The sequence below is a fragment of the Telopea speciosissima genome, chromosome 3 (assembly GCF_018873765.1).
Source record: "Telopea speciosissima isolate NSW1024214 ecotype Mountain lineage chromosome 3, Tspe_v1, whole genome shotgun sequence".
Classification (NCBI taxonomy): domain Eukaryota; kingdom Viridiplantae; phylum Streptophyta; class Magnoliopsida; order Proteales; family Proteaceae; genus Telopea; species Telopea speciosissima.
Genome location: NC_057918.1, coordinates 30,796,224 through 30,823,684, shown reverse-complemented (window position 1 = coordinate 30,823,684; position 27,461 = coordinate 30,796,224). Strand labels below are relative to the sequence as shown.

Below are 27,461 nucleotides of genomic sequence, written 5' to 3'. Positions count from 1 at the left end.
TAAAACTCAAGCAATGAAATAAATTAAAATTAAATAGCATCAAACATCAGATTTTTTTTACTTAAAAAGTGATGCAATTCACATCGCTTGGAAGAAGTTTTTTTGGATTTGGGTTTGGATCAGTTTTTTTGGGTCAAGTTGAAATCAAGGTTCAACAAGTTAGGCTTAAATTTAAGTCTCCAATGGGTTATATCTTATATGGTCATGGACTAAGTAATTTTGAGTTTTCTTTTGTAATGGGTCCATTCTATAAGCCCTAATATCAGGGATTTAAGGCCTATACGGAATTAAGTAGTTAGTTTCTATTTTCATCGTTTCTAATTCCATGTAATGAGTTACTTCCTGTGTAAGATCAAGGTTCAAGAAGTCTGTTTCAACCAAGGTTGAAACCGAAATATTTCGTAAAACCACCAAATTTCGGTTGGAACTTTGCACATTTCGCTGGTCAAATGACCATATTTTTGCCCGAAACCTTATGGAGAACCTAATTAAGCATCCCTAAACGCAATGGAACCTTTGCATTGTTAAAAAACACACTCAAAATATTAGTTTGTTTTTGTACCCTAGGTTGGCAGTGTACCTTGCCTGTATATTTCTCAAAGATAGCCTATGCTACACATAATTTTGTACTATAACATACAAAAATAAATGTATACAACCAAAATTATGCAATTATAATTCACAAATGGAGAAAAATATTTAATATTATTAAATGTCGAAATGTTACAACATCAAAAGGGTACAGTCAACAACATCAAAGGTGAATACTCAAAAGACCCCTACAAAGTCTCCTACTCAAAATGTTACAACCTCATAAGTTTGAATCTTACACAAATCTTGCTCAAATGCAGGAAATCCTTCTTGTAGATGCATTGTAGTAGTACCCAATACTTTATTCCACCAAATGTAGGTGACTTGGCAAAAAATATAAAATCTGGTATTTTTGATTTCCTCCTCCCCTCTAACAGGCAAAACCACTCTAGACCAAATCGAAACCGGAATTTGGATTGAAACACTGGTTTTTGTACCGAAAACGAGTTGAAACCGAAATTTCGGTCTCAAAACCCTGCATTCTTTCTGAGTTGCACTTAGTTTCGTTTCAAACTTTGTTGAAACCAAAATATTTCGTGAAATCTCAGTGGTTCCAACCGAGATTTTGAACTAGGGTTAAAATAGGTATTAAGTAGAAGTTTCTAATTTTGTTACTTTCTATTTGCATGTAGTAGCAATGGATCCTCTAGAAGTATCCATCCTAGGTTCTATTTTATTTGTAATAGCTAAGGATCCTTTTTAAAAGGGTTTCTTTTTTGTGTTTGCTTGGCAGCCAAGTAGTAAGGAGAGTTTCTATTCTTGTAATCAGTTCATTGTTTATTATAAAGAGCAAAGGGCACACCTGGCCCACAGATTTGATGTTCTGGAAAAAGAACTCTAGTGTGTCAGTGTGTGCACTGTAGTGATTCAGTTGCAGGCTTGCAGCCAAAGTGGTGAAGCTTTGGAGGGAGGGTGTTGGAACTTGGAACCCAACCGCAGGCTTTGGTGGTGAAGCCAAGCCATATCTTTCTCTTCTCCTTTTCTTCATCTTTCTTTTCTGTTCTGCAGTCATTCCAGCAGTTATTCTCTCTCTACGGTAGTTTCTTCTTGGGTGATTTTTAAACTTATTTTGTGTTTAATGTAATCCTAACTTGTTGCTTTTAAAGTTGTCATCTTCTATTAATTTACATACTGTTTCTGGTCTTTCGATTGGAGTTGTTTTCCTTTTCTAAGTTTGAAACTTCAGCCTGTTATTTCAGAGAATTTAACCATCAAATTAGACTGGATTTTGGATATGTGATTACCTTCCCCTTCTGCTCCATTTGACCCAAACTTGAGCACCATCGTACTGATGGATTGAGGGTTATGTTAGTTTTCTTTTCTATTTTCTGTCCATGTGCGTTTTTCCTAATCTAACTATCACTTTGCTTTGATATTTTTACCTCGTACTCAACCCATTAATACCTCTAACAAATGTTAGTTTGTTAGAGTCCACAACGATTGACTGCAAGCTGAAAATGAAACTCATTGGAAAGCACCCCTTTGGTAGCTGCTGCAAGGCCCCAATGCCAAGGCCATAAGTCCATAACAGACCTATTTTTGATGTTCATCAGACAGTGACTATGGTAAGAATGAAGAGATTAGCAGAATTAGAAATAAAGTTTGTGATCAACAGAACTAATTGAACCTAAGAGACCACAGAAAATCTTCTTTGACATTTAAAGAGCACATTGAATAGCTATCAAAGAGTAGATATTCTTTTTCTTTTCTTACTCTTTCGTCAATTCCTTCAATTTTTGGTCTTTTGCATCGTCAAATAACTTTGGAACTGCAATATGATTTTGTTTGATTCAATCTTTTGTTTCATCTCCTTCAGAACTGTTTTCAGTTCGATCTTTTCTGATCATTTGAGTTGCAGTTCCAGTTTGCCAACGATCCCTTATCTGGGTTGCTTCTCCAGCGATGGTTATATGGATGGATTTAGTTTTGAAGGAGGTTGGGAAGGGCGTGATGGCTGTGGCAGCCATGGTGAGAGAGGGGTAGAGTGATGGCTTCTTTGCTTATGGTTTGATCAATCTATGGTGACTGGGTTATGCTTGATTTTGGTTTTGAAACAGGCAGGGAGGCTAGTGACAGCCATGTGCAGCCATGCTGTAGATCGAAGAACGAAGAACAAAAGGGTCAAACTCTGTTCACTCAGCTACTGTTCATTTGAACAGTGTTGGGGGGCCCAATATCAACAACTGGCTTGGATGAGATGCTGCCAATATTCGTTAGGATATTATCTATTAGTTTTATTTCAGTAGTTTTTATTTTCTTGCATTGTTATTGAGTCAATAGCTAGAGTTTTTATTTTTCCAGCAAGTTTCTATTTTTATGTTAGGGCTTTTTTCTTTCCCAGTTTTATTGGCAGCTAAGCACCTCCTTATGCTACTGGGAGTTGCTAATTTTGTAATGACTATGTTAATCATTATAAATAAAGAGAATGGGCTCCTATTGCCTTCGATTTGATGGATTAGAAAAAAAAGGTTTGGTTTGTAAACCATGAGAGCTGTGAGATACAGCAAAGGAGAGAGTCCTTGAGGTATATGAGAGATGGATCAAGGCCATAGGTGAGAGGCCTTGGTCATGTTCCTCCCCCCCAATCTTCCTTTTCTCTTTTCCACTAATTCCTTGTTTCTATTTTCATTACCCTGCAATAAGCCCAACCTTTGAATAATCGAGGCACTGCTTTCCATCACTATTATTGCTGAGAGATCCCTTGAAGACTACCCCATCGAGTGTCCCAGAAGGTGGTCCTTGAAAGTGCAAACTGCAACCTTGCGGCTTAGCTTAGCTGTCCGGGAGATTATTGTTGCTGACTTCAAGCTTATGAAACTCCAGATCCGACCCTCAGTTACAGCCCATATTTTGATAGCAATATACCCAGCCTACCCTCCTTCGATGGTGATTGCAGCCTGATCCAATGGCTGGATATGGCTGTGCGCTGTAAGTTGCTATTTTGGATTTCTAGTTTCTAATTCTGAGACTCCCTTGTAACTTTTAATCCAGCCATCAGAATTTGCTGAGCTTTTGAAGTGTTAATCAGTCATAAGATCTCTACCCTCGACTGGGGGATCAGTTCCATCTGAGATTCCTACTTGCTAAATTTGAATCAGTTGCTATTTCTGGGGTTTATTCATTCCCTGTTCTGCCGATAGCACAACCTGTTATATTGTTCAGTTTCTCGGTGACCGAATATCATCTTAGAAGTGTGTTTCAGGCACTGAACTGTCTTGTGTGTGAAGGATCCTTTTGGTAGCCAATTATTTTGGGTGATCTTTATTATCTTGCTGCTGGAACCAAGTGATAAAGGCTACTGCTTTGTTAGTACCTATGATCCAACTCTAGGTTTGGACATCAGTACCCTATTCCTACATTAAGCCATTGCAAAAAGGTTGGATTGACTTCATGAAAAAAAGGAGGGGATTGATTTATTAAGCTCCTCCTATTTCTAAAGGTTAAAGCTTAGTAATAGTAAATGCATGGCTTTACTTTCTGTCCAAAAAATGTGCAAATAATGCTAACCCTCTCCCTAAGAGAGAATCTCCAGTTGATTGTCAATGGTCCACCATTTGGAGCACCATTTCAACTATATGGCCCACCATCTATTGAATTTCTGTATATTCAACAATTCACTAAACTACTAAAGTTGAGGTCTTGAGAAGTTTTCAAAGCTTTATCTCAGTGTGGGAATATCAAATGCTGAAACATACCACATATGCTCCTGTTGTAGCTGGCCGACGATTCTAATCCCCAGGAAAAACTACCTTAGAAGAAGACCAGGGTTTTCTCTAAAAGGGATTTGGGATTTGTGATGGTGGAACAAATTCGTTGAAAGGGGTTAAGCTCACCTTTCCGGTGTGGGGATTGTGGGAGATGGAGAAGAAATAAAATTGACGAAAATGAGCTTATTTCACTTTTGCTTAGTTTGGGGGGGAAAGGAATATAACGGTTAATTGAGAGTAGTTTCAGTCCAGAAAATGTGGGGTTGGTGCTAACATTCTCCTCAAGTTGGGGAGGTCAACATTGTGTGTGTGAGAGTTGGAAAAGCAGGGGCAGCAGTAACAATCTAATCCCTCCATCAATTGGTGGATTGCTTTCATTAATTGTAATCAAGCTTGTGCTTTTAATTATGTGATGCATGTGACATGATCCTGAAAACCATTTTGTATTTAGACCCATGGAAGAGCAACGTGAACGCTACGGACCGTCTTTATACAGTCTTACAACCATGGTGCTATCCATTCGACTGTTTCTTCATCTCGTATGGGGCCGGTTTGAAGCTCGAAAACTGTGAGTTGCACTTCTTGCTTGTTAGTTTGGAGAATTGTCCTTCTTGGTGCTTGAATTCTTTTGATACATCTTTGTAATAAAAGGAAAACTAATGTTACTCGTCATCCTCCTACTTGCTATCAAGCATTAATGTTTCTCTTTCTCTTTGTCCCTTTTGTTTTGTGTTTGGTTGAACAGACAGAAGGACGAAGTTTCTGTTTTGGAACAAGCAGTGCATGTTTACACTTCGGAGCTGGAAAGATTCATTAAATTTATTGGGTATCTTATCTGCTTATTAATGTTATTTTTGTTGATTTCTCACTTGGAGCGCCTGCTGTCTGCTTCCAACCTTCATTAAATGTTTACTTTATTAAGCCAGTGCTGTTTATGTTGTTGTTCACCCTTTAAAATTCTTTGTGAATATCTATAGTTTGTCTGATTAGGATTCAACCACCTTTGGGTTGGGGTGTTCCATAAATTATTTCAAGTTCTCATCCAACTTTCTTTCTCTTATATACGTCTGATGCTTCAGAAGACACGGTGTTTTTCATTTTAATATTTGCAAGTTATTGTCCCAGCATTTGGCATATCAGAAAAAAGTTGAAAAGATAGTAATAATCTGAAATACAGAAACTTAGAAAGAGCGCTTGCTAGAGTTAGTCATGTACCTCCGTGGTTGCATTTTTAGATAATCTATTGGTGGATTCAAGGCTCAAAAACTCGTCTAGAACAGCCGTCTTGACCCGGTCGAGTTTTTCGAAATCTCGAGATCTCGCAGAGACGATGCATTTTTTTTGGGGGGGGGTTTCGGAACTATGTTTCTGTGGGAAAATGGCCATAGTTGGCTCCGAAACTTTAAGAGAAGGTTTTTTTAGCCTTAATAAACATATTTGAAGCTTCAAATTGAAAAAAAAACAACACCCAATTTGGTGTTTTGGATTTGCACCCTTGGTTGGCAGTAAAGGCCGAACCCTTAATGTAATATTGCCTATTCTACACATTGTTTGAAAGTAAAACAAGTAAATTTTGCAATAATGGATGTAGACACATAATCTTGAAAAGAAATAGTTAAAGACTTGCAAGTTTCTACTACAAACTACATTACTTACTACAGTGAATAATAAGTCAATAATACATAAGTCATCCACTCATACGGACATAGACACCTTGCTTCCAACTACCAAGTACCAACTACCATGTACGAAGTACAATGAACAATAATACATAAGTCTCCCAAGTCCCAAGTCCCAACAAGTGACTGCCTACTTGCCTAGTGATATGAACTATGACCTGGTGGATCCCAGTAGCAAGGAGTGATGATGTGGCCAAAAAGTGAAAAAATCAAGATTTCCCCCTTTTCCAGACCAAAACAGCAGCTTCTATGTTGAAATATGTCAAAATCTCGAAATGAAGCTCGAGTTTGTGCCTTTTTATAAAAGGCATTGTTGCAGTTTACCAAAATCTCGGTCGAGTTTTTTGAAACTTTGCATTTTTCTATTTCGTATGGTATTTCGTCTCGACCAGCTCGAGTTTCTCGAGTTTTTCGAGATCTTGCCGAAATCTCGGCGAGTTTTTGAACTATGGGTGGATTCACTTGGTAACTTGGGGCTTTTGAGAGAACAACAAAGAAGTGAAAAACAAGGTAAGTTGAAACGAGACAAGAAAATTGGGGAGCTTGTGATTTCTCTCTTTCTTAACTTTATATTACAGAGATATATCTCTTGTTTGTTTCCTATAAGAGTCTTGTTGCGTTGACGAATTGAAAATGGGATGCTTTCATCTCCTTTTGTAGCGTTCTGCTGCACGTGTCAACTACTAAGGTGAGGAGGAATAGTGACAAAGACTATTTGGGAGCCGTCGGGTAGGATACAATAATGTATGACATGATGTAGCCTGTAATACAATCTCTTCTATGAGATCTGACTCCATTTCTATCAGTGATAAAATCCAAAAATCCTTGTTCACAACTTCACATTATCATATGCTTTCCACAAATCCACCCCCTGCTCTCCACTCTGTCTCTATAGTACTGACATGAAGAATTTCAATTTCTTATCCTCAACATAAGCATCCTGAGAGGGGAGATGAATAGATGATGGCATCCAGATTTCGTCCATCTTCTGAATATTGCTTTGGCTATCATCGTGCATATCGAATCACTTAGCTAGTAGATGTTCGCTACCGTTTCACCTAAAAGCTTGAACTGTAAGGGAAGGGCAATGTAAATGTATACATCAACATTCCCTTGCACGTGCATGCTGAAGACCTTTGCACGTGACACAAACATGTGCCCACACATGACACCGAGGTAGAAGAAATGTCGGGAGAACTCTTCCGATGCACTTCCTAGCATAGTTATCAAGGCTTCGCTTAGACGTTGCCAAGGCGATGCCATGGCGTCCAGACTCCTTGGTCGCCTTGGATGCCTTAGGTGCCTAGGCGGGTACCTTGCCGCCATGGCGGTGTCGCCTTGATTTTTTACTGTTGTAATATGGGTACAGGGGTAGAATTGTCCATAAGGGGTATTTTAGTCTTGTACTCATTCCAGAACATTCTTATTCATATTATAAATAAAGTTGGCCTGTGTCTCATTGACACAAGTCATTCTCCCAAATCCCAAGATTGATTTCATCATGGTATCAGAGCCAAGAGGAATCGACCTAGGGATTCGAGTCCTAATGCTTGAAAACACAACCGCCATTCTTCAGGTCGCAACACCACTACCACCGTAGCACCACCACCACCACTTCCGTCTCCACCCCCCCTTCCGCCTCTCTCTCTCTCTCGCCTCTTTCCCTCTCGCGAGAAACACTGCCACCACCGCCACTAGCCCCCTTCGTCCCCACCACCTTCCGCCTCCTCACAGCCCGGCCCCTCTTTGTCGGTTTTTAGGGGTCACCTTTCCCTATTTTCCGCCTTCTCTTTCCCTTAGGGGTGAGTTTATCCTACTCCATCTGGCAAACCTCTAGTCAAGTGTGACTACTGTGGCAAGGAGCATCATACAAAGGATAGGTGTTGGAAGCTACATGGTCGCCCATCGGAGTCTCGTGGGCATGGTTAGCCTCGGTCTGGAGGCAGTGCTGCATCACTGATGACGATTCTTCTGATGCACCTCTCTCTTCTGATGAGCTAACCAACCTGCGTTGTTTGATGCCTAGGTTGGAATCTCGGACTTCAGCATCTCGGCCCATGCCAGTGTTGCCTCTACCACTTCTGCCTCTCCCTCTGATGGTCCTGCCCTCCTACTTCAGGTATTTGGTTTTGTGGTCATAGCTCCTTCGTCAACCTTGTTCCATGGATTATTGACTCTGGAGCTACAGTCTACAGATCACATGACCGGTTCCCCTTCTTATTTTTTCCCATTATTCTCCTTTGGCTGGTAATGATAAAGTGAGGGTTGCTAATGGTTTCTTGTCTCCCATTTCTGGGAAAGGCCTTGTTAAATATTCTTCTTCCCTTCCCTTATCTTCAGTTTTTCATGTTCCTAATTTTTCTACTAATTTATTGTTTATTAGTAGTATTACTCGTGATTTGAATTGCAAGGTCATTTTTGCCCCGTCTCGAAGTGTGTTTTAGGACTTGGAAACGGGCAGTACGATTGCATGTGGTAAGATGGAAGGTGGCCTGTACCTGTTAAAGCAGCCTCTTACTGCGTTATCCACTATGGCTTCTCTTCCAGGATCTTCTTCTAAGGCACTTGCTAATTTGCATACTTGGCATCGACGATTGGGACACCCCCCTTTAAGAACTCTTTCTAGTTTATTTCCCGGTTTTTCTAAGTCTTGTAATTTGGACAATTTTCACTGTGATGCTCGCATTCTGGCCAAGAAAACCAAAAGTACTTATCCTATTTCAGATAATCGTAGTTTAATTCCTTTCAGCTTAATACATTCTGATGTGTGGGGCCCTGCCTGTGTGGTTTCCTCTCTTGATTTTCGTTGGTTTGTGACATTTATAGATTGTTATAGTCGTACTACTTGGGTTTATTTAATGCAACAAAAAAGTGAGGTGTTCCAAATATTTCAGCATTTCCACAATATGGTTCGTACTCAATTTGATGCCAAAATCAGAATTTTTCTCTCTGATAATGGCACTGAGTACTCTGTTGGGCCCTTTCAGTCTTATTTTGCTGCCCATGGCATTATTCACCAAACCTCCTGTGTTGATACTCCTCAAAATGGAGTTGCAGAACGCAAAAACCGTCACCTTCTTGAGGTTGCTCGGTCATTAATGTTCTCTATGAATGTGTCTGTTCGTTTATGGGGGGATGCTGTTACAACTGCAACATTTCTTATTAATCAGATGCCCTCACATGTCCTGAGTAACAAAAGCCCCTTGGAAACTCTCCTTGGTTCTGTCACTTTTCCTATTCCTCCCAAGGTTTTTGGGTGTGTTGCTTTTGTTCGCAACCATCATGTCCATGGGAAATTAGATCCTCGGGGCCTTTGTTGTGTTTTTCTAAAATACTCTGCTACCCAAAAGGGTTATAAATGTTATCATCTGGCTTCCCGGAAAATTTTTGTGTCCATGGATGTTGTTTTTTAGGAATCTGTTCCCTTCTACCTTGTCCCTCTTGAGGGGGAGTCTGTTCATAATGAAGGGGTCCTTTAGTGTATTCCTCCTATAGGGTTACCCTGGGAAGAAGAGGAAGTTCTTGAAGAAGGGGTTACTAGCAGGAACAAGATCAAAGCCAAAGTGTGATTTCTTCTCATGAAAAAACTTCTGTGGTTCTTGTTCAAGGGGAGACTCCTGTGTCAGTAGAAACCACAGTTCAGCCAGTATAGGAGAATAAGATTCAGGAAGATAAGCAAATTAAAGTGTTTGTCAGGAAGAGGAAACAAGAGCAGTACAGGCCTACTACCATCTCTCCTACTCAATTGACTGACACGATTCCAGATGCTATTGACCCTGTTCCTTCTGGTAAGCAACTCTCTATTTCTGTGAGTGATCCTACTCTTGACCTTCCTATTGCTGTTAGGAAAGGTAAACGTAGTTGTACTCATCATCCTATCTCTAATGTGGTCTCCTATGACTCTTTGTCTCCTAGTTTCCAGACATTTCTTGCTTCCCTGTCCCTGTTTCTCTTCCTAACTCTTGGCAGGAGGCAATTGCACACTTGGACTGGAAAGAAGCTATGGAGGAAGAGATGAGAGCCCTAGGCAAAAATAACACGTGGAATCTGGTTCAGCTACCACCCGGAAAGAAGCTATAGGGTGTAAATGGGTTTTTGTAGTAAAACATAAGGCTGATGGAAGCATTGAGAGATATAAACCCAGGCTGGTTGCTAGAGGCTTTACCCAGACGTATGGGATAGATTACCAGGAGATGTTTGCTCCAGTGGCCAAGATGAATATTGTGAGAGTGCTCCTGTCTTATGCAGTGAATTAGGGATGGGACTTATTTCAGCTTGATGTAAAAAATGCATTCTGGCATGGTGAATTGGCCGAAGAAGTCTACATGGATATTCCATCCGATTTTGATTCTCAGAAGACTCAGTGAAAGGTGTGCAAACTCAATCGAGCTCTCTATGGGTTAAAGCAATCCCCTAGGGTGTGGTTTGGTAGGTTCCATAAAGCATTGGTCTCCATTGGGTTCAAGCAGAGCAATGCAGATCACACATTATGTATTAAGAAGACTACCACATATATAACTATGTTGATCGTGTATGTGGATGACATAGTTATCACAGGTAGTAGCCAGGAGGAGATTGAGTTATTGAAGAAATTTATGGGCACTGAATTTGAGATCAAGGATCTGGGTAAACTCAAGTACTTCCTAGGTATTGAGGTTGCCTATTCTAACAAAGGAATCTCTCTATCTCAAAGGAAGTATACCATGGATTTATTATCTGAGACAGATATGTTTGGATGTAAGCCAGCTGAAACTCCTGTAGAGCCTAATTGTCACCTCAAGTCAAAAGAAGGAGAACCAGTGAATAGGGAGCAATACCAGAGATTAGTGGGAAGACTTATTTATTTGTCCCATACTCGTCCAAATATTGCCTTCGCAATAAGTCTGGTAAGCCAGTACATGCATGACCCCTATTCTACCCATTTGGAAGCTGTTTACAGAATTTTGAGGTACTTGAAGGCTGCGCCTGGGAGTGGGATATCGATTTCACCTCATAGTCACATGAAGGTTGAAACCTATACAGATGCTGATTGGGCTGGGTCATCCGATGACAGGCGTTCAACTTCTGGCTACTGTACTTATGTAGGAGGAAACCTTGTCACCTAGAGAAGCAAGAAACAAACCATTGTGGCTCGTTCTAGTCCAAAGGCTGAGTTTCGGGCGATGGCCCAGGGTATCTGTGAGGCTTTTTGCTTCTAAGGGTTGTTACAAGACCTTGGAATTGAGGTTGAGATGCCAATGCGACTATACTTTGACAGTAAATCTGCAATCAACATTGCTCACAACCCTGTTCATCATGATCGAACAAAGCATGTGGAGATAGACCGTCATTTCATCAAGGAGAAGCTTGACAGTGGTCAGATGTGTATATCCTTTGTTCCTTCAGATGATCAGCTTGCAGATGTTCTTACCAAAGGATTAAGTCTTAAGTTATTCAATTCTATTGTTAGCAAGTTGGGCGTGATTAATATCTATGCACCAACTTGAGGGGGAGTGTTGTAATATGGGTACAAGGGTAGAATTGTCCATAGGGGTATTTTGGTCTTGTACTCATTCCAGAACATTCTTATTCATATTATAAATAAAGCTGGCTTGTGTCTCATTGGCACAAGTCATTCTCCCAATTCCCAAGATTGATTTCATCATTTACCCTCTAAAACGCCATGCCGCCTAGGAAGGAATCGAACACTCGACCTCCCTGCTCTGATACCATGTTCGCTACCGTTTCTCCTAAAAGCTTGAACTGTTAGGAAAAGGCAGCGTAAATGTATGCATCAACAGCCTGATGTCTTTTATGGATAAACATTCATCCTTCTTTGGGAGCCACGGCTGTGGTAGTGAATTTCATACGCTTGGTCGATACTACATCTCTCATTAGATTCCTCAGTCCATTCATGCCCTCGGCTATAACCACCACTTACGAGTTCCTGGAAGAAGACTATTGTGAATCCATTGGTGTTGGAAGCCTCGTCTCCATACACCTCAAACACAGGCTCTAATTTTCGTTTTGAATCTCCTCTTTCCTTTCCATCCTTAAGTTTGCAAATTTTCTAGCCCAGTCTTATCAAACTTGCAAATCCTCAACTACAGGCTAATTAACTTGTTCTTTTTAATAACTCATCTCAACTGAACTAAGCCTTGAGTCCCAACTAAATTGGAAGTCGGAACATGAACCTTGTCTGGAATGCTCATCCTCAATGTTATTGGCTGATATAGAGCCCTCCAGAGATACTAGCATCTTGGGGGAACATGTGTTTATCAGTTAGGCATCAGCTGTGTGATATTTTTCTGGATCGTTGTCAGAGGTTTGATGAAGCTCACTGACAAATTTATTCTTATTTAGAAAACAAAAGGGATTCTATTGCCTTTTACAGCATTCTGTATTGATATTGTGTTTATTTTTTAGCCCATCCTATAAATCAGAGGGCGTGCATGTTTGTGGAGCCATAAAATAACCCTGCTTCAGGATGTGTTACTTTTTCCCCTTTTGTGCTGATAAGAAACAGTTCTGTAGGGACGTCTTTGCAAATTCCCCCTTCCTAATTTCAGCAGAGGATGCAGGTACTGCAGAAGCAAGGCAAGTTCCAACTCATTCTGTAGCTTAATCCACTTGTTTCCACTTGGACATGGTTTGAGGATGTAGTGGTTATTATATTTTGGTTCTATGGTTTTTCAAGTTGAAGTTTTTGTACAGGAAAGCTGATGATTACAGGGAGATCATCATTCCAGCGGGGAGAACACATGAGGTTTGATTCTTAGCTAGATATGTTTTGCTATTAGGACATTGTTCATGTTTTTATTTTCATATGTAGAATTATAGAAACTATCTGGTTAATTGGGTTGTTGATATGAAAAAGGGTGCTTTGTAATTATAAAGCGCAACCTAATTAATCAGCTTGTGTATTCAAAAATGGGCTGTTGCTTCAATGGCTGAGTGGTCGTTAAACCTGCATATCTCATATTGATCCTTTCCAGAGCACCTAAAACATTATTAAGTTCTGGCATCAGATGACTTTGTTTCTATATACTTGTATGAATATAAAGTAGTCTGAAAATAATGCATGAATGGAAGCTGGTGAAATGGAAATGAGACACGGGATATCTTTATAATTTCTAAGCGATATCTATGTTCATTTGATTAACATTGAGTTATTATAGCTACCTCAACTTGTTTTCTTTTCTTCCTTTTGTGATTCATCTTGAGAATAGGACAGCTAACTCAACCAAGCCTTATCCCAAGTAAATCGCTTTTTCTGCAAAATTCCTATTTCATTCATAGTTAAAAAATTCGCCGAAATCTCGGCAAAATTTCACTAATTTCGACATTGCCGAGATGAAACAGAAGGCAAAACCCAGAATCGACACTGTTTCGGTCGAAATTTCGGTGTTTTGCCGAAATTTCAACTTTGTGTTGTGTCGTTTCGATGAAATGACTTTTTCACTCTACTTAAATTTCGACCCGAACTTGACTGTCTTGCCTATTTCGCCTGCGGAAAGAGAAAACCCCTTATTTTCTTTGATTTAGGCCACCTTACCTCATCAATCTGCTGGAATAAGCTGTCAAGGGTTGCCACATCACTCCACATTCATCGGTTGCTGCATATTGGTGAAGATTTGACCACATTCAACAGATATAGGTAATGAACTTCCCAAAAATGATTTTTTTTGCAAAAAATATGATAAATGCGTGAAAGTTGGTGATGATATTTTTATATGTCACCGGAGCTTGATCTATGGCCTCACGGTGTTGGAATTTTTTTTCTGTATATATATATATATATATATATATATATATATAAAACAAACAAACAACTCAACCTTATCTCAACTAAATGGGGTCGGCTACATGGATCCTTGCCCTCCAATCAGCTCTATTCAAGGTCATACTTGATACAAGGCCTAAGCTATTCATGTCTTTCCTTACCACTTCTCCTAGGGTCATTTTAGGTCTGCCCCTTGCTCTTTTAGTTCCTGCAGTCTGAATCAAACCACTCCTCCGTACTGGAGCATCCCAAGGCCTACGTTGTACATGGCCATGCCACTTCATATGACTCTTTTCGTAGCTTATCATATATAATGGCTACTCCCAAACATAGTTACCAAGGCGGGAAGGCGACCATGGCGTTTTAGACTGGCAAAAATCAAGGCGACACCGCCATGGTGGCAAGGAGCCCAAGGAGCCTAGACGCCATGGCGTCGACTAGATAACTATGCTCCCCAAAAAAAAGGTCATACCCAGTGCACAAGGCTCGTCATTCCTTACTTTATCCTCCCTAGTTTTGCCACACATCCATCTCAGCATCCTCATCTCTGCTACACTTAGTTTATCCATATGACGTTTCTTAATTGCCTGATAGTCCGCACCAATACATCATAGCTGGTCGTATGACTGTCCTATAAATTTTCCTTTGATCTTTGAAGGAATACGACGATCATGCACCACTCCAGACGCACCTCTCCACCTCATCCATCCTATTTCAATTCTCTGTGAAATATCATCCTCTATATCACCTTCTTCATTTATGGGTGTGATGCAGCTCCAAGAAGGAAGAAGAAGAAGAAGAAGAAGCTCTGAACTTAGGGATTGAATAGGGAGCCATAGATTAGGATTATTATTTTCCATACTTAGTTTATTTTCCTGTTTTTAGATTGGACTGGTTTAGAATTGGTTGCATCCAATTGGTTCAATTGGTCTAATTTACGTGAAGTGTTCCTATTGGTTAATAGGTCCTTATATCCTATTGGCTAATATGGAATCTTCTTTTAAATTAGTTGTTTTAAGTTAGATTCTTTTATTTAAGTTAATAGGGGTAACTAAGTCTTTTCGGGGTTTTAAATTAGTAATTTTATTTTAATTAGGTTCCTTCCACGATTTTAAGTGAGGAGGTAGTTAGATTGTATTAGGAATTGGCCTTTGGCCTTTAATTATAAAAGGACAAATCGTGGGAGGCTCCCCCACATTGAAATTTGAATTAAAAAGACTGTTTTCTGCTGCTGGCCGACTGCTGCTGCTGTTCTGCTCCTTCGAGTGTGCATCCTTGTGGATTTCAAGGTGGAAAGGGTGGGTGGATTCCTACGACTCCTTACGCCGTGACGGTTGGGAGGACCTCTTTCTGAAGGTGACTTCATCCTTCATCATTCAAGCTGCTGCCGGTGGATTCCAGTGGTAAGTTTGAGTTTTAATTATGTTTTTCTTATTCCTTTTCCTTCCCCATTCGATCCCCCTTAATTTTTCTGTTTTACTTTCGTAAACCCTAGTGTTCTAAATTCTGTCCAGCCATAGCCTATCACCCAAATCCCTTCAAACTTCAGATACTGCATCACTACATTAACCCCTCCACTCGATCCTGACTGCTGCCCCCATCCCTAGTTCAAAAACCTAGAATCCCCTCATCCCCCCATAGACCTAAAAACCCTAAAATTCCAGAATCAGTACTTCTAACCATCAAAACCCTCCCATATTTGGATCGAGCCTTCCCCTCCCTGTTTGGTAAACTCGACCTTAGTCCCAGCCCTTAGATCCCACTCAAAACCCTAGTTTTGGTAATTTTTCTTAATTTCTAAAACTCGAAACCCTAACCCTAAATCTGCAGAATTATAAAACCTAATCAAATCCGAATTTTTTTTATATCAAATTAATCCCCTAGACCTGCTGATCATTACCATGTATCACATTCATCCCTAACCGTAGCCTAAACCCTAGATTAGCCTTAAACAACCCAAACTGCCTAGCCAAACCAGCAGCCTTGTTTGGTGATCCTATTACCTTGGTTCCTAGTGGGAATACTCCTACCTAGGACTACATTATTTTGGTATCAGAGCCATGGATGAACATGGCCATCCGGTACTGCCACAACCACCCGACCCCATGGCAGCAATGTTAGAGATGTTTCAGAAATTTACTGCTGATCAAAAGGCTACAACTAATGCAATCATGACTAGATTGCAACACTTGGAAGGACAGAGAATCCCCCCTGATAGGGACTGCAACCTGCCCATAGAAGAAGATAGGTACCAACTCCATTCAGTGATACAGAGATTGCCTGACAGAGATGGGAGCCCTAAAGATGACTACAGGGGTTATAGAGATAGACACATAGGTCACAGGGACAGACTTAGGATTGACCGAGATGACATGGATGATAGAGATTATTATAGAGATCGTCGGGACAGACCTAGATATGCCCGTGAACCTTCTCGGGAACACAGAGATCACCACCGAGGCTACAGAGACAGAGATAGAGAAGACCGGGATAGAGGCAGAGGTCGGCAACCTACTTTTGAGGAGTATATGAGGTCCTACTTCACTGGAGACCAGGGTACTAATCGGCGCTACATAGGCAATCAAAAGGTGAAGCATGAGCTGAAGGAATTCGATGGTCACTCTGACCCCCAGGTATTTTATGACTGGCTTACTGCAATAGAAGATTATTTCGATTGGTATGACCTGTCTGAAGAGGAGAAAATGAAGTTAGTCCGCGCTAAACTTGTCGGACCAGCACGTGAGTGGTGGAGAACCGCTGAAAGAGAGATGGACTTTAATGGTACTGCACCCCGCACTTGGGAAGACATGAAATATGACCTGAGTAAGCAATACTTGCCAAGGCACTTTAGGTCTCAGTTGCAGGATCAATTCAACTCCCTCAGCCAAGGGACCATGACTGTGACTGAGTACATGAGGAAATTCGATGCTCTTTCTTCTCGCACTGGCATTAGGGAGGAGGGCATCCAAATGCTTTCCCGATTCAGGTTAGGTCTGTCAAGTGAGATCAACAGGACAATTGGGTTGGTTGATGTTGCAGACGCTCGAGATTGTTTTGAGAAGGCCTTGAAAGCAGAGGAGTTATTAACTTCAAGTAAACAGCCGGGTTCCACTTCCAAGCCGGCCTACATCAACAATAGCACCTCAAAACAAGGTTCCTCTATAGGCAGCACCTCTCGCCCTGCTGTTCCCCCACGTGTGGATGATAATGGCAAGGCTTCTATGGGCCGAAATGACCCCTTCACTTGTTATTACTGTCAAGACAAGGGGCATATTGCTAGGGACTGCCCACACAAGAAGAAGCCTATCAACGTGGCTGAAAAAGAAGAAGTTCAAGGTGAAGATGAAGAACCAGGCGTAGTTCATATTCATGCACTCCCTTCTGATGATGAATATGATGTGGCTAATTATTTGGATGATGATGATTTACAAGGTGTTCATGTAGTACGTCAAGAGACTGCTGCCCAGCCAGAATTGCAGCCTTCTTCATCCACCAAAGAGCTGCTGTCCGCATACAAGCTTGAACAATCTGCTGAAGATGAACTCAAGAAACTTGATCCTGATTTGGAAGACCATTCTGTGATCTCCAGCCATTCATCGGGGATGAATGCTTTCAAGATGGGGAGAGTTGATGTAGCTCCAAGAAGGAAGAAGAAGAAGAAGAAGCCCTGAACTTAAGGCTTGAATAGGGAGCCATAGATTAGGATTATTATTTTCCATATTTAGTTTATTTTCCTGTTTTTAGATTGAACCGGTTTAGAATTGGTTGCATCCAATTGGTTCAATTGGTCTAATTTAAGTGAAGTGTTCCTATTGGTTAATAGGTCCTTATATCCTATTTGCTAATATGGAATCTTCTTTTAAATTAGTTGTTTTAAGTTAGATTCTTTTATTTAAGTTAATAGGGGTAACTAAGTCTTTTCGGGGTTTTAAATTAGTAATTTTATTTTAATTAGGTCCCTTCCACGATTTTAAGTGAGGAGGTAGTTAGATTGTATTAGGAATTGGCCTTTGGCCTTTAATTATAAAAGGACAAATCGTGGGAGGCTCCCCCACATTGAAATTTGAATTAAAAAGACTGTTTTCTGCTGCTGGCCGACTGCTGCTGCTGTTCTGCTCCTTTGAGTGTGCATCCTTGTGGATTTCAAGGTGGAAAGGGTGGGTGGATTCCTGCGACTCCTTACGCCGTGACGGCTGGGAGGATCTCTCTCTGAAGGTGGCTTCATCCTTCATCATTCAAGCTACTGCCGGTGGATTCCAGTGGTAAGTTTGAGTTTTAATTCTGTTTTTCTTATTCCTTCTCCTTCCCCATTCGATCCCCCTTTATTTTTCTGTTTTACTTTCATAAACCCTAGTGTTCTAAATTCTGTCCAGCCATAGCCTATCACCCAAATCCCTTCAAACTTCAGATACAGCATCACTACATTAACCCCTCCACTCGATCCTGACTGTTGCCCCCATCCCTAGTTCAAAACCCTAGAATCCCCTCATCCCCCATAAACCTAAAAACCCTAAAATTCCAGAATCAGTACTTCTAACCATCAAAACCCTCCCATATTTGGATCGAGCCTTCCCCTCCCTGTTTGGTAAACTCGACCTTAGTCCCAGCCCTTAGATCCCACTCAAAACCCTAGTTTTGGTAATTTTTCTTAATTTCTAAAACCCGAAACCCTAACCCTAAATCTGCAGAATTATAAAACCTAATCAAATCCTTTTTTTTTTTATATCAAATTAATCCCCTAGACCTGCTGATCATTACCATGTATCACATTCATCCCTAACCGTAGCCTAAACTCTAGATTAGCCCTAAACAACCCAAACTGCCTAGCCAAACCAGCAGCCTTTTTTGGTGATCCTATTACCTTGGTTCCTAGTGGGAATACTCCTACCTAGGACTACATTAGGGTGAGCCCAAATACCTAAAATAATCACTTTGCGGAATTTTTCATCAATTTTACCATCTCATTATCCGTCCTAGTGTAACTGAAGTTACACACCATATATTCCGTCTTTGTTCTACTTGTCTTGAAACCTTTTGATTCCAAGGTTGATCTCCATATCTCCAACTAAACGTTTATCTTTGCTTTCGTCTCATCCACCTAAACAATATCATCAACAAAAAGCAATAAAGCATACACCAAGGAACCTCATCTTCAATGTCCTTGGTTAAATCATCCATGATAAGTGCAAACAAGTAAGGGCTTAAAGTTGATCCTTGATGTTACCCAATCGTTTTTGGGAATTCACTACTTTGACCCCCACGGCTCTTGCACTAGTCACCACACCATCATACATATCTTTAATTATGTCCACGTATTACTTGAAACACTTCTCGTCTCTAGTACGTGGCGGATTAACTCTTTAGGACTCTCATAAGCTTTTTCTAGGTCATTAAAGACCATGTGGAGATCCCTCATGCAAACTCTAGTTCTTTCCATGAGCCTCCTAAGTAAGTAAATAGCTTTTGTCGTGGATTTTCCTGCCATAAAACCAAATTAGTTCTCCGTAATATTAATTTCTTATCTAAGGTGGGTTTCAATAACCCTCTCCCATGATTCATAGTACGACTCATTAGTTTTATGCCTCTATAGTTATTGTAGCTTTGAATATCACATTTATTTTTGTAAATCGGAACGACAATGTTTTTCCTCCATTCATCTGACATTTTCCTTAGGCTCATAATCTTGTTAAACAGTTTGTCTAACGAAGATCAACTACATATTCGAAAGCTCTTCCATACTTCTATTGGGACCTCATCTGGGCCTGGTGCCTTGCCTACATTCATCTTTCTTTAAGCTTCTTTAAATTTGAAACCTTAATTTTTTTATATATATCTATGCCATGTGGTGTCTTGTTGAGTAATGCAATCTTCTAGTCCACTATTATTCCAAGTGTTTGCATTTAGTAGGCTGTAGAAATAATCTGTCCATCCCTCCTTAATGTCCTCATCCCTTAGTAGCATCCTACCATCTTCACTTTTAATACACGAACATGGTCGAAATCTCTACTCTTCTTTTTCCTCATTTTAGCTATCCTCTAGATCGATTTTTCCCCTTTCTTTGTGTTCATATTGTTATATCGATCTTCAAATTTCTTCGCCGTTGCTTTCCCCACAATCTTCTTTGCTTCATTTCTGGCAAATTTATGCCTTTTTAGATCCTCTTCATCCTTAGTCATTTGCAATGTTGTAAAACTAGCTTTCTTAGTCTTAATGGGTGTCTAAACTTCATTTTCTCACCACCACGTCTCCCTAGTGGAATGACGTTTTCCTTTCGATTCCCCCAGGGTATCTTTAGCAACCTTCTTAATACAAGTCGTCATCTCGTTCCACATCATATTAGTGTCTCCCTAATAGTCCTACTTTCTTAGTTTGACCATTTTTTCAGTAAATGAATTCAAGGTATCTTTTTTTAAGCTCCACCACCTTATCCAAGGACAAACAATCTCCCCTTTCTTACGATTTTGTGAACTGAGGCAGATATCCATGACCACTAAATATAGAATTGACCCATTATAATAGAAAGTTCAAAAATACTAAATTCATGGTCTATATAACCCATTTGGCATTCAAAATTAAGCCTAACTTGACCCAATCTTGAACCATTGGTTTCGTTTGACCCAATAAACTGTACCATGAGTGCAGAGATCTTCGTAGATCTGGAGGAACCAGGTGAAAACAAGGCACCGGTCATCCACCAACACCGTCCTTTCACCACCAGTCCAGATCAGAGGGCGACACACAGATCCAGACTGTGAAGAGACAGATCCTGGCCGCACTTAGCCTGAAACTGCCAGCAGAAGCTAAAAACAGAGAAAAGAAAAGATCTCTGCAAAATGGGAGGTGAGGTTGAAGAAAAGAAACAATCGACCAGAGGCCACCACTGGGCATTCAAAATTTAAGCCTAACTTGACCCAATCTTGAACCATAGGTTTAATTTGATCCAAGAAACTGTACCAAACCCAAAACAACAGCCCCATCTTCTCTTCTGTCTAAAATTCCTCATCACAAGGCAACTGAGATTGTTTGACCTGCTTTCATATGCCAAAGCCTCTCATGTTTGTTCTGCTGTTTGGGGGGGAGGGGTTGGTTTGGATCCGGGGCCCATGGCCACTTTCCTGCTGACATTTTTACCCTTCCGAAATGGAGTAGACTATTAGGGGCGTTGGGCAATGGTGTAAGAAACATAGCCTAAAGACTCAAATATAGGGTTTTGGTGATTGTTTTGGTAATTGTTTGCCGTTGAGACAGCAAAAGATATGGGAAAAAGGAGGAGGAAAATCCGATTCATCATCCGTTAATTGTATGAGAAGTATAAAACATGCATTATACCAAGGTTAATATTTACTTTCTTAAAACACGGACAGTGGGTGAGAGAGAGAAGATCCCCAGTGGAGCTATCTATGAATCAACAACCTTTGTGGTGCTTCTTTGAAGTGAGAAGCTATAAGATTTTTCATTCTTCCATGCCATATCCAGCTTTTGTATTTGGTTTAAAGCTGATGGTGTAGGGTGGGATCTCTTGCATTGTCATTTTGAGTACAATTTTTTGGATTAATGAAGTCATTAGAAAATTTCCTTATGCTCCCTGTATAACTCAAATACACTTGAATAAATAGTTAAATACAAAGTTCAGATCAAAATCAACTTTATAAAATATAATCATTTAATATCTTCCTGTTGGCTACCACATCCTGACCTATTTCCAGTGTTCAAATAAAATGTTGTTTGCATCTTTCTTCATCAAATATTTAAATTTCAGTTTATGTTTCCAGGTCTCATTGACTGTCGAATCTGTGAACTCATATATTGCTTGGGATTTCTCATTGACACAAGGAAAAATGAATATGGTATTGTTATCTAAACCTTTTTATTAAGGTATTTTAATCACAAAATGTGGCTGCATGTATCGACCTCAGGTTGAATTGATGTTTCAATTTCTCATACATTCAGCCATTGAAGTTAAGGTTTGCATGCATAGAATGCCTTGGTTTCTGATAACAACTATTTGCTTGTGTACTCTAGAATTCCCTGCATTATATCTTCACAATATTAGAGTTGACATATAAAAGCACATCTCACTGTAGAATCTTTTTCGCTATCGCATGAAATAATCCTTCATCAGCAGGTACAGAAAAAAGGATAATGTCTTGCTATTATGTACTTAGCATCCCTCCTCACTCCCTCTTTTACCCTTTTTCTATATGGGGTTGGGAGGAATGATTATTCAGTCTCTTTATACTTTTCCAGAACTAGTTGAGGTTAATATCTATGCCATTCCATCATTTTGGTAGTGTAGAGATTCAGAATGCACCAATGCAGGTGCTGGTAAGCTTACAACAATTAGATGGGTATTCTGATGCAGTTGCACATCAATGGCTGGTCCGGCTTGACCCAGTCTGGAATCCCAGGCCGAGAAGAACCAGGTCCAAACCTGGATTCTGTTCCTATAAGGGTTTAAGAGTTTGTCAATTGATATTATCCTTTTTTTTATTCTATTTGGTCAGTCATTGTGTTTGAATCAAGCTGGAGTTGAGTTTGATTCAAACTCTACCTGAGTCATAGATTCTGAATAGGTTTAATTTCTGTTCACAAGTCTTAAATGAAAAAAAAAAAAAAAAAAAAGAATAAAATGTTTAGAGTGTTTCTTGTTTAAAAATTTAAATGACTACTGTTTTAGAACCAACAGGTTTAAAGGGTGACGGTTATTGCATTAAAAATAACCTTATTTTTCATTTGGCCTCTCCCTCCACTGCTTGAAATCTATTAAATGAGTTGCGGTAACCATTGCAAGGTGTGAGCATCATAAAATCAATTAAAAATCATTACCTAATATGGAAGGATGGACAAAGGATTTGGGACGGTCCCAAAATGGAAGTCCAATCTTTGTGTGATAGTGGAAGTAAAAAAAATGAGCTCTTGGTTCCTGTACAGCCCAAATTTTGTGAACAGGTTGTCCCCAAGGTCCTCTTGCTCACATGCTATATTTCAGCCTAAACTGAGTTTGCCAATTGGCAAATAGAGCTTTAAAAAATTTAGGATTATGGGAGAGTGCATAGTAGTGGTCGGTGTACCATATGCATTCATGAACTTGCATGGTGAGGAGGCATGGACATACAAGGGGGTATTTGATTTAATTTGAGGATGTAATTTGACACATGGCTAGTCCAGTCCGTGTCCTCTCTATCCAATTATTTGAACTGTGGGGTAGTGTCAAGGTAGTGAATTCCCACTTACAATTGGGTTACATCAAGGATCAGCTTTAAGCTCTTATTTGTTTGTGCTTATCATGGATGATTTAACTAGAGACATTCAAGATGAGGTTCTTTGGTATCATAAAAAAAAAAGAGATGAGGTTCTTTGGTGTATGCTTTTTTGTTGATGGTATTGTTTTGGTGGATGAGACAAAAGCAGGGATTAACACCAATTTAGAGGTATGGAGATCAACCTTGGGCATGTTCAACGGAGACCTTTGGATGCTCCAGAATGGAGGAGTGATTTGATTCAGATTGAAGGAACTAAAAGAGCCAGAGGTAGACCTAAAATGACCCTAATAGCAGTGGTGAGTGAAATAGTACCAAAACCTTTGATAATCAGAATGAGAGAGATGGGAGAAGAGAAGATGAAGAGAATGGAGAGAATCGAAGTGGGAGAGAAAGTCGGGCATTAGAGAAATAGGCAACAATTTATTTTATAGGCTCTCTTAGTAACAACCATAGTTGTCACAGCGTCTAGGCGACCCAAGGCGTTCAAGAGGGTAAAAAAGCAAGTCAACACCAAGTAGGCGAGCAAGGCGTCCAAGGCGCCCAAGTCGACCAAGCCTGGAAAGTCTAATTACACTAGGAAAGACAATGAAACATTAGCTAAACTACCATGACATAATCCTTAGATATAATCGCACAGTATAGAGATCCTTGGACACCATAGTGGTCGAGGCGGCAAAGCGACCCAAGGCGTTGGAGGGGTGTCTAAGCGCCCACCTAGGCGTCGCCTAGGCGACCAAGGTGCCCCCAAGTGTTATTTTTTATTTCCCCTTTTTCTAACATTATTTAGTATGCTACAATAATTAGTATGCTTCAATGTATACCTTATATAATCAAAAATCAACATTAAGCCTTCTCAAATCATAAAGAAATCAACATTAAGCCACATTAAGTCACATCAAGTCATCAAAAATCAATATTAAGCCACATTAAGTCATCAAAAACCAACATAGCACTAGAAGACAATAGAACTGAAGAAGCAAGCTATTGGGAGTTTGAAACAATCAAATATACATTTGGTTTATACTAGTCTCACATTTGGTTTATACTGTTCTTAGAAAATATGATCTTATCTATAAGTAATTAAATTGTTCTCGATTTAGAGAAATGTTCTTGTTCTCTAAGAAGTTTGACTAGTCAGATGATTTTATTTTTACATGAAACTTTTAGTATTTGGTAGAACACAAAACCAACTTTCCAACAAATTCCAAATTGCTTAAATCTGATATATATTGAAGAAGTTATGTTCCGGTCAATCCTTATTTGGTATGCGCGAATGCTGTCAAAATCGTGCTGAATGAAAATGTCTTTAGATATCAAAACAAATGAATATTTTACCGCACTTTTGGTTATTAGCAATGTTTACCCTATTAAGATTTATAAAATATTTAGATTTGAGAAAAACCCCAGCATTAGAAAGTTGAAAATTTTACCTACCGTTGAAAATCCAGTTTTTTGTTCTTAAACTGGGGGGTTGACTTTTTATCCTTTTGGAATTTGATTTTTTAACTATTTTTATTGGATTCAAATAGGGGGTATTTGCTTATTTATGAATAATATCTTAAGTAATAAATATGGGCCAATACCGTCTATACCAATAAAAACCATTGCAAGGTGCCTTGCAATAAGGCGGAGGTCGCCTAGGCCGCAATAAAACCGCCTGGACGCCTAGGCGGCGACTTGACAACTATGTTGGACACCCATGGACCCCCAACCAAGATATACTCTAATACTCCCCCTCAAGCTGGAGTGTATATATCTCCCATACCCAGCTTGGAACAACTACCAAGAAACGCAAGTTGAAACAGTGCTTTTGTGAACATATCACCAAGTTGATCGTTGGAGTTGAAAAACAGAGTTCATGGGTTGTTGCATAACTGAATTTCTCACATAGTGAAAATCAACCTCAATATGCTTGGTCCTCTCACGAACAACTAGATTACTAGCAGTATAAATTGCAACTTGATTATCACAATACATCTTTATTGGTTTAGGAACCGGGAACCCCCATTCTTGTAGGAGACTTCAACCACATCAACTTTGTTGTAGTATGAGCCCTAGCTCTATATTCAGCCTCTGCACTCGATCTAGCCATAGTAGTTTGCTTCTTATTCCTTCAAGAAACAACATCAGTGTAACCATTACAACAATAAATAACACCTGTTCCAGGAGCACCTTTAAATCATCTCAGAATGCGTGACAAGCAGCATCCCAATGGGCATATTAGGACTCCTTAAATTGACTGATGACTCCTACAGCAAAATAAATATCTGGACGAGTGACAGTCAAATAAATAAGCTTCCTAACAAGCCTTCTATACTGATGTTTATCTACGACTATTGTCATTACAGACCCCAAGTTTCAAATTAGGATCCACAAGATTATCAACAGGATTACAGCCTAACATACCAATTTTAGATAGAAGATCTAGAACGTACTTCCTCTTAGACAAATTGATGCCCATTTTGCAGCAAATCACTTCAATTCCCAAAAAATATTTGAGCATCCCTAGATCCTTCATCTGAAAGTGCTGGAGGAGATATGCCTTGACATCTTCAATGCTAGAAGAATCATTACCTGAAATTATAATGTAATCAACGTACACAACAAGAACGACGACCTTGTCCCCCGGCGATGAATGAACATAGAGTGATCAGAGAAGCACTAAGTGAATCCATAACTACCGATTACTTTGCTAAACTTGTCAAATTAGGCATGAGGAGACTGTTTTAACCCATAAATAGCCTTGCGAAGATGACATACCTTAGATGCATTTCCCCCTTGAGCAACATACCCCGGAGGTTGCTTCCATATACACTTCTTCAGATCACCATAAAGTAAAGCATTTTTAATATCTAGCTGAAACAGAGGCCAATCAAGATTCATTGCCAAGGAGATGAGAACACGTACAGAATTAAAAAAGTGCCAATGGAGAGAAGGTCTCAAAATAGTCGACGCCAATATGAAATTCTTGGAGTTTAATCCAGCCATAGACTTGGCAAAATGAAATTCTTTGAATTTTTTAGACTTTCAAAACCAGAATATAGTATTGATACTGGTTAGTTATTAAAGGTGCTTTGATACCATGAAATAGTACCAAAACCTTTGATAACCAGAGGGAGAGAGATGAGAGAAGAAGAAGAGAATGAAGAGAACTGAAGTAGGAGTTTAGGCTAGGCGATAGAGAGATAAATTCCCTATCGCAGGCAGCAGTCTATTATATAGGCTGACTCTTAGTAACAACCTACTTGGAGTCAAAGTCTTAATTACAAAGACAAAGTAAAGTAGAAATAATAGTCCTACCTAGCCTAGCATGTCTAATTACAATAGGAAAGACAATGAAACATTAGCTAAACTACTTAGACTTGGACATAATTCCACGGCACAGAGGTCCATGGACCCCCAACCGAGACATACTCTAACAGTGAGGAAAGACATGTATAGGTTAGGCCTTGTATCAAGTATGGCTTCAAATAGAGCTGATTGAGTGGGCAAGGATCCATGTAGCCGACCCCATTTAGTTGGGATAAGGCTGAGTTGTTGTTGTTGTTGCCATATCATCTGTCCATGTGGCACAAAGATATTTGAACCACCCAGGAAGCCTTTTCTAGGGGATCACAACAATGCCTTTTTGCCTAATTCTCTTTCCCCCCAAAAAAAAAAAAAAAAAAAATTTATACTCAAATGACCAGTGTAAAAAATGATTAAAAAATGTTTTAATAAAGATTATACAGCTTGTTTATAATACTATAGAAATGTGATGTCATAGCTTGTTCCAAATTATGATCCTAAGTTTATCGTTCCTCTGTACTGCATCAGGCCCGTCATAATATGTATTGGCCTGTACTGAAGGAAATCAGTATTTTAATTGGTGCATAAAAGTTTCAGCAAATGATTAAAAACGGTTATACCTCATTAACAAATGAATAACCGAAATAATATTAAGCAAATTGAATGGGAAAACATTGCCTATTGAAGTGCATTTTCAGAATGAAATATCAGCTTAACTTGGCAAGAAGAATCCTGTGATGCCACAGGATGCCCCCTCTGTTACCTTTAAATAGATAAAAGGTATGCAATCAACAATGGCTTCCTTCATGATTCTCCAGGTTTTGTAGGAAATTGCTTTTGCTAGACGGCTAAGCTGAGAGCAATTTCCTTATATTTGTACCTTATGACATTCTTCTAGTATCAACGAGTACATGATAAATTTTATTGTTGGAAATGCCTGATTTAATGAATTATATGCATTTATTTTTTGGAATTTCTTAGGCACCACATACATGTCATTATCTTCTGCATGCATTTGATGTATTCAGTGGTATGTTAGTTTATTATATTGGACATCATAAACTCTCTCTGGATAGTAAATGGATTTGCACTGTTATTGGACAGGATATCGGCTTCAGTGTGGAGTATATTAGTTCTTCCGAGGAACGAACGGTTGGTGGTTTCGTGAAGT

General features: G+C 39.6%; 1 protein-coding gene across 3 annotated transcripts in view; it reads left to right on the top strand.

Annotated features, from left to right (window-relative positions):
- Window positions 1-27,461, top strand: part of LOC122654484 — a 56,421-nt gene that overhangs the window by 27,414 nt on the left and 1,546 nt on the right. The window contains exons 7-12 of one of the 3 annotated variants that reach the window (XM_043848591.1): window positions 4,750-4,866; window positions 5,044-5,124; window positions 12,491-12,553; window positions 12,671-12,722; window positions 21,512-21,586; window positions 27,395-27,442. In XM_043848591.1, the coding sequence (XP_043704526.1) occupies window positions 4,750-4,866; window positions 5,044-5,124; window positions 12,491-12,553; window positions 12,671-12,722; window positions 21,512-21,586; window positions 27,395-27,442 (436 nt within the window). The remainder of the gene's footprint in view (window positions 1-4,749; window positions 4,867-5,043; window positions 5,125-12,490; window positions 12,554-12,670; window positions 12,723-21,511; window positions 21,587-27,394; window positions 27,443-27,461) is intronic. The other 2 variants (XM_043848593.1, XM_043848592.1) reach the window with 2 other exon arrangements.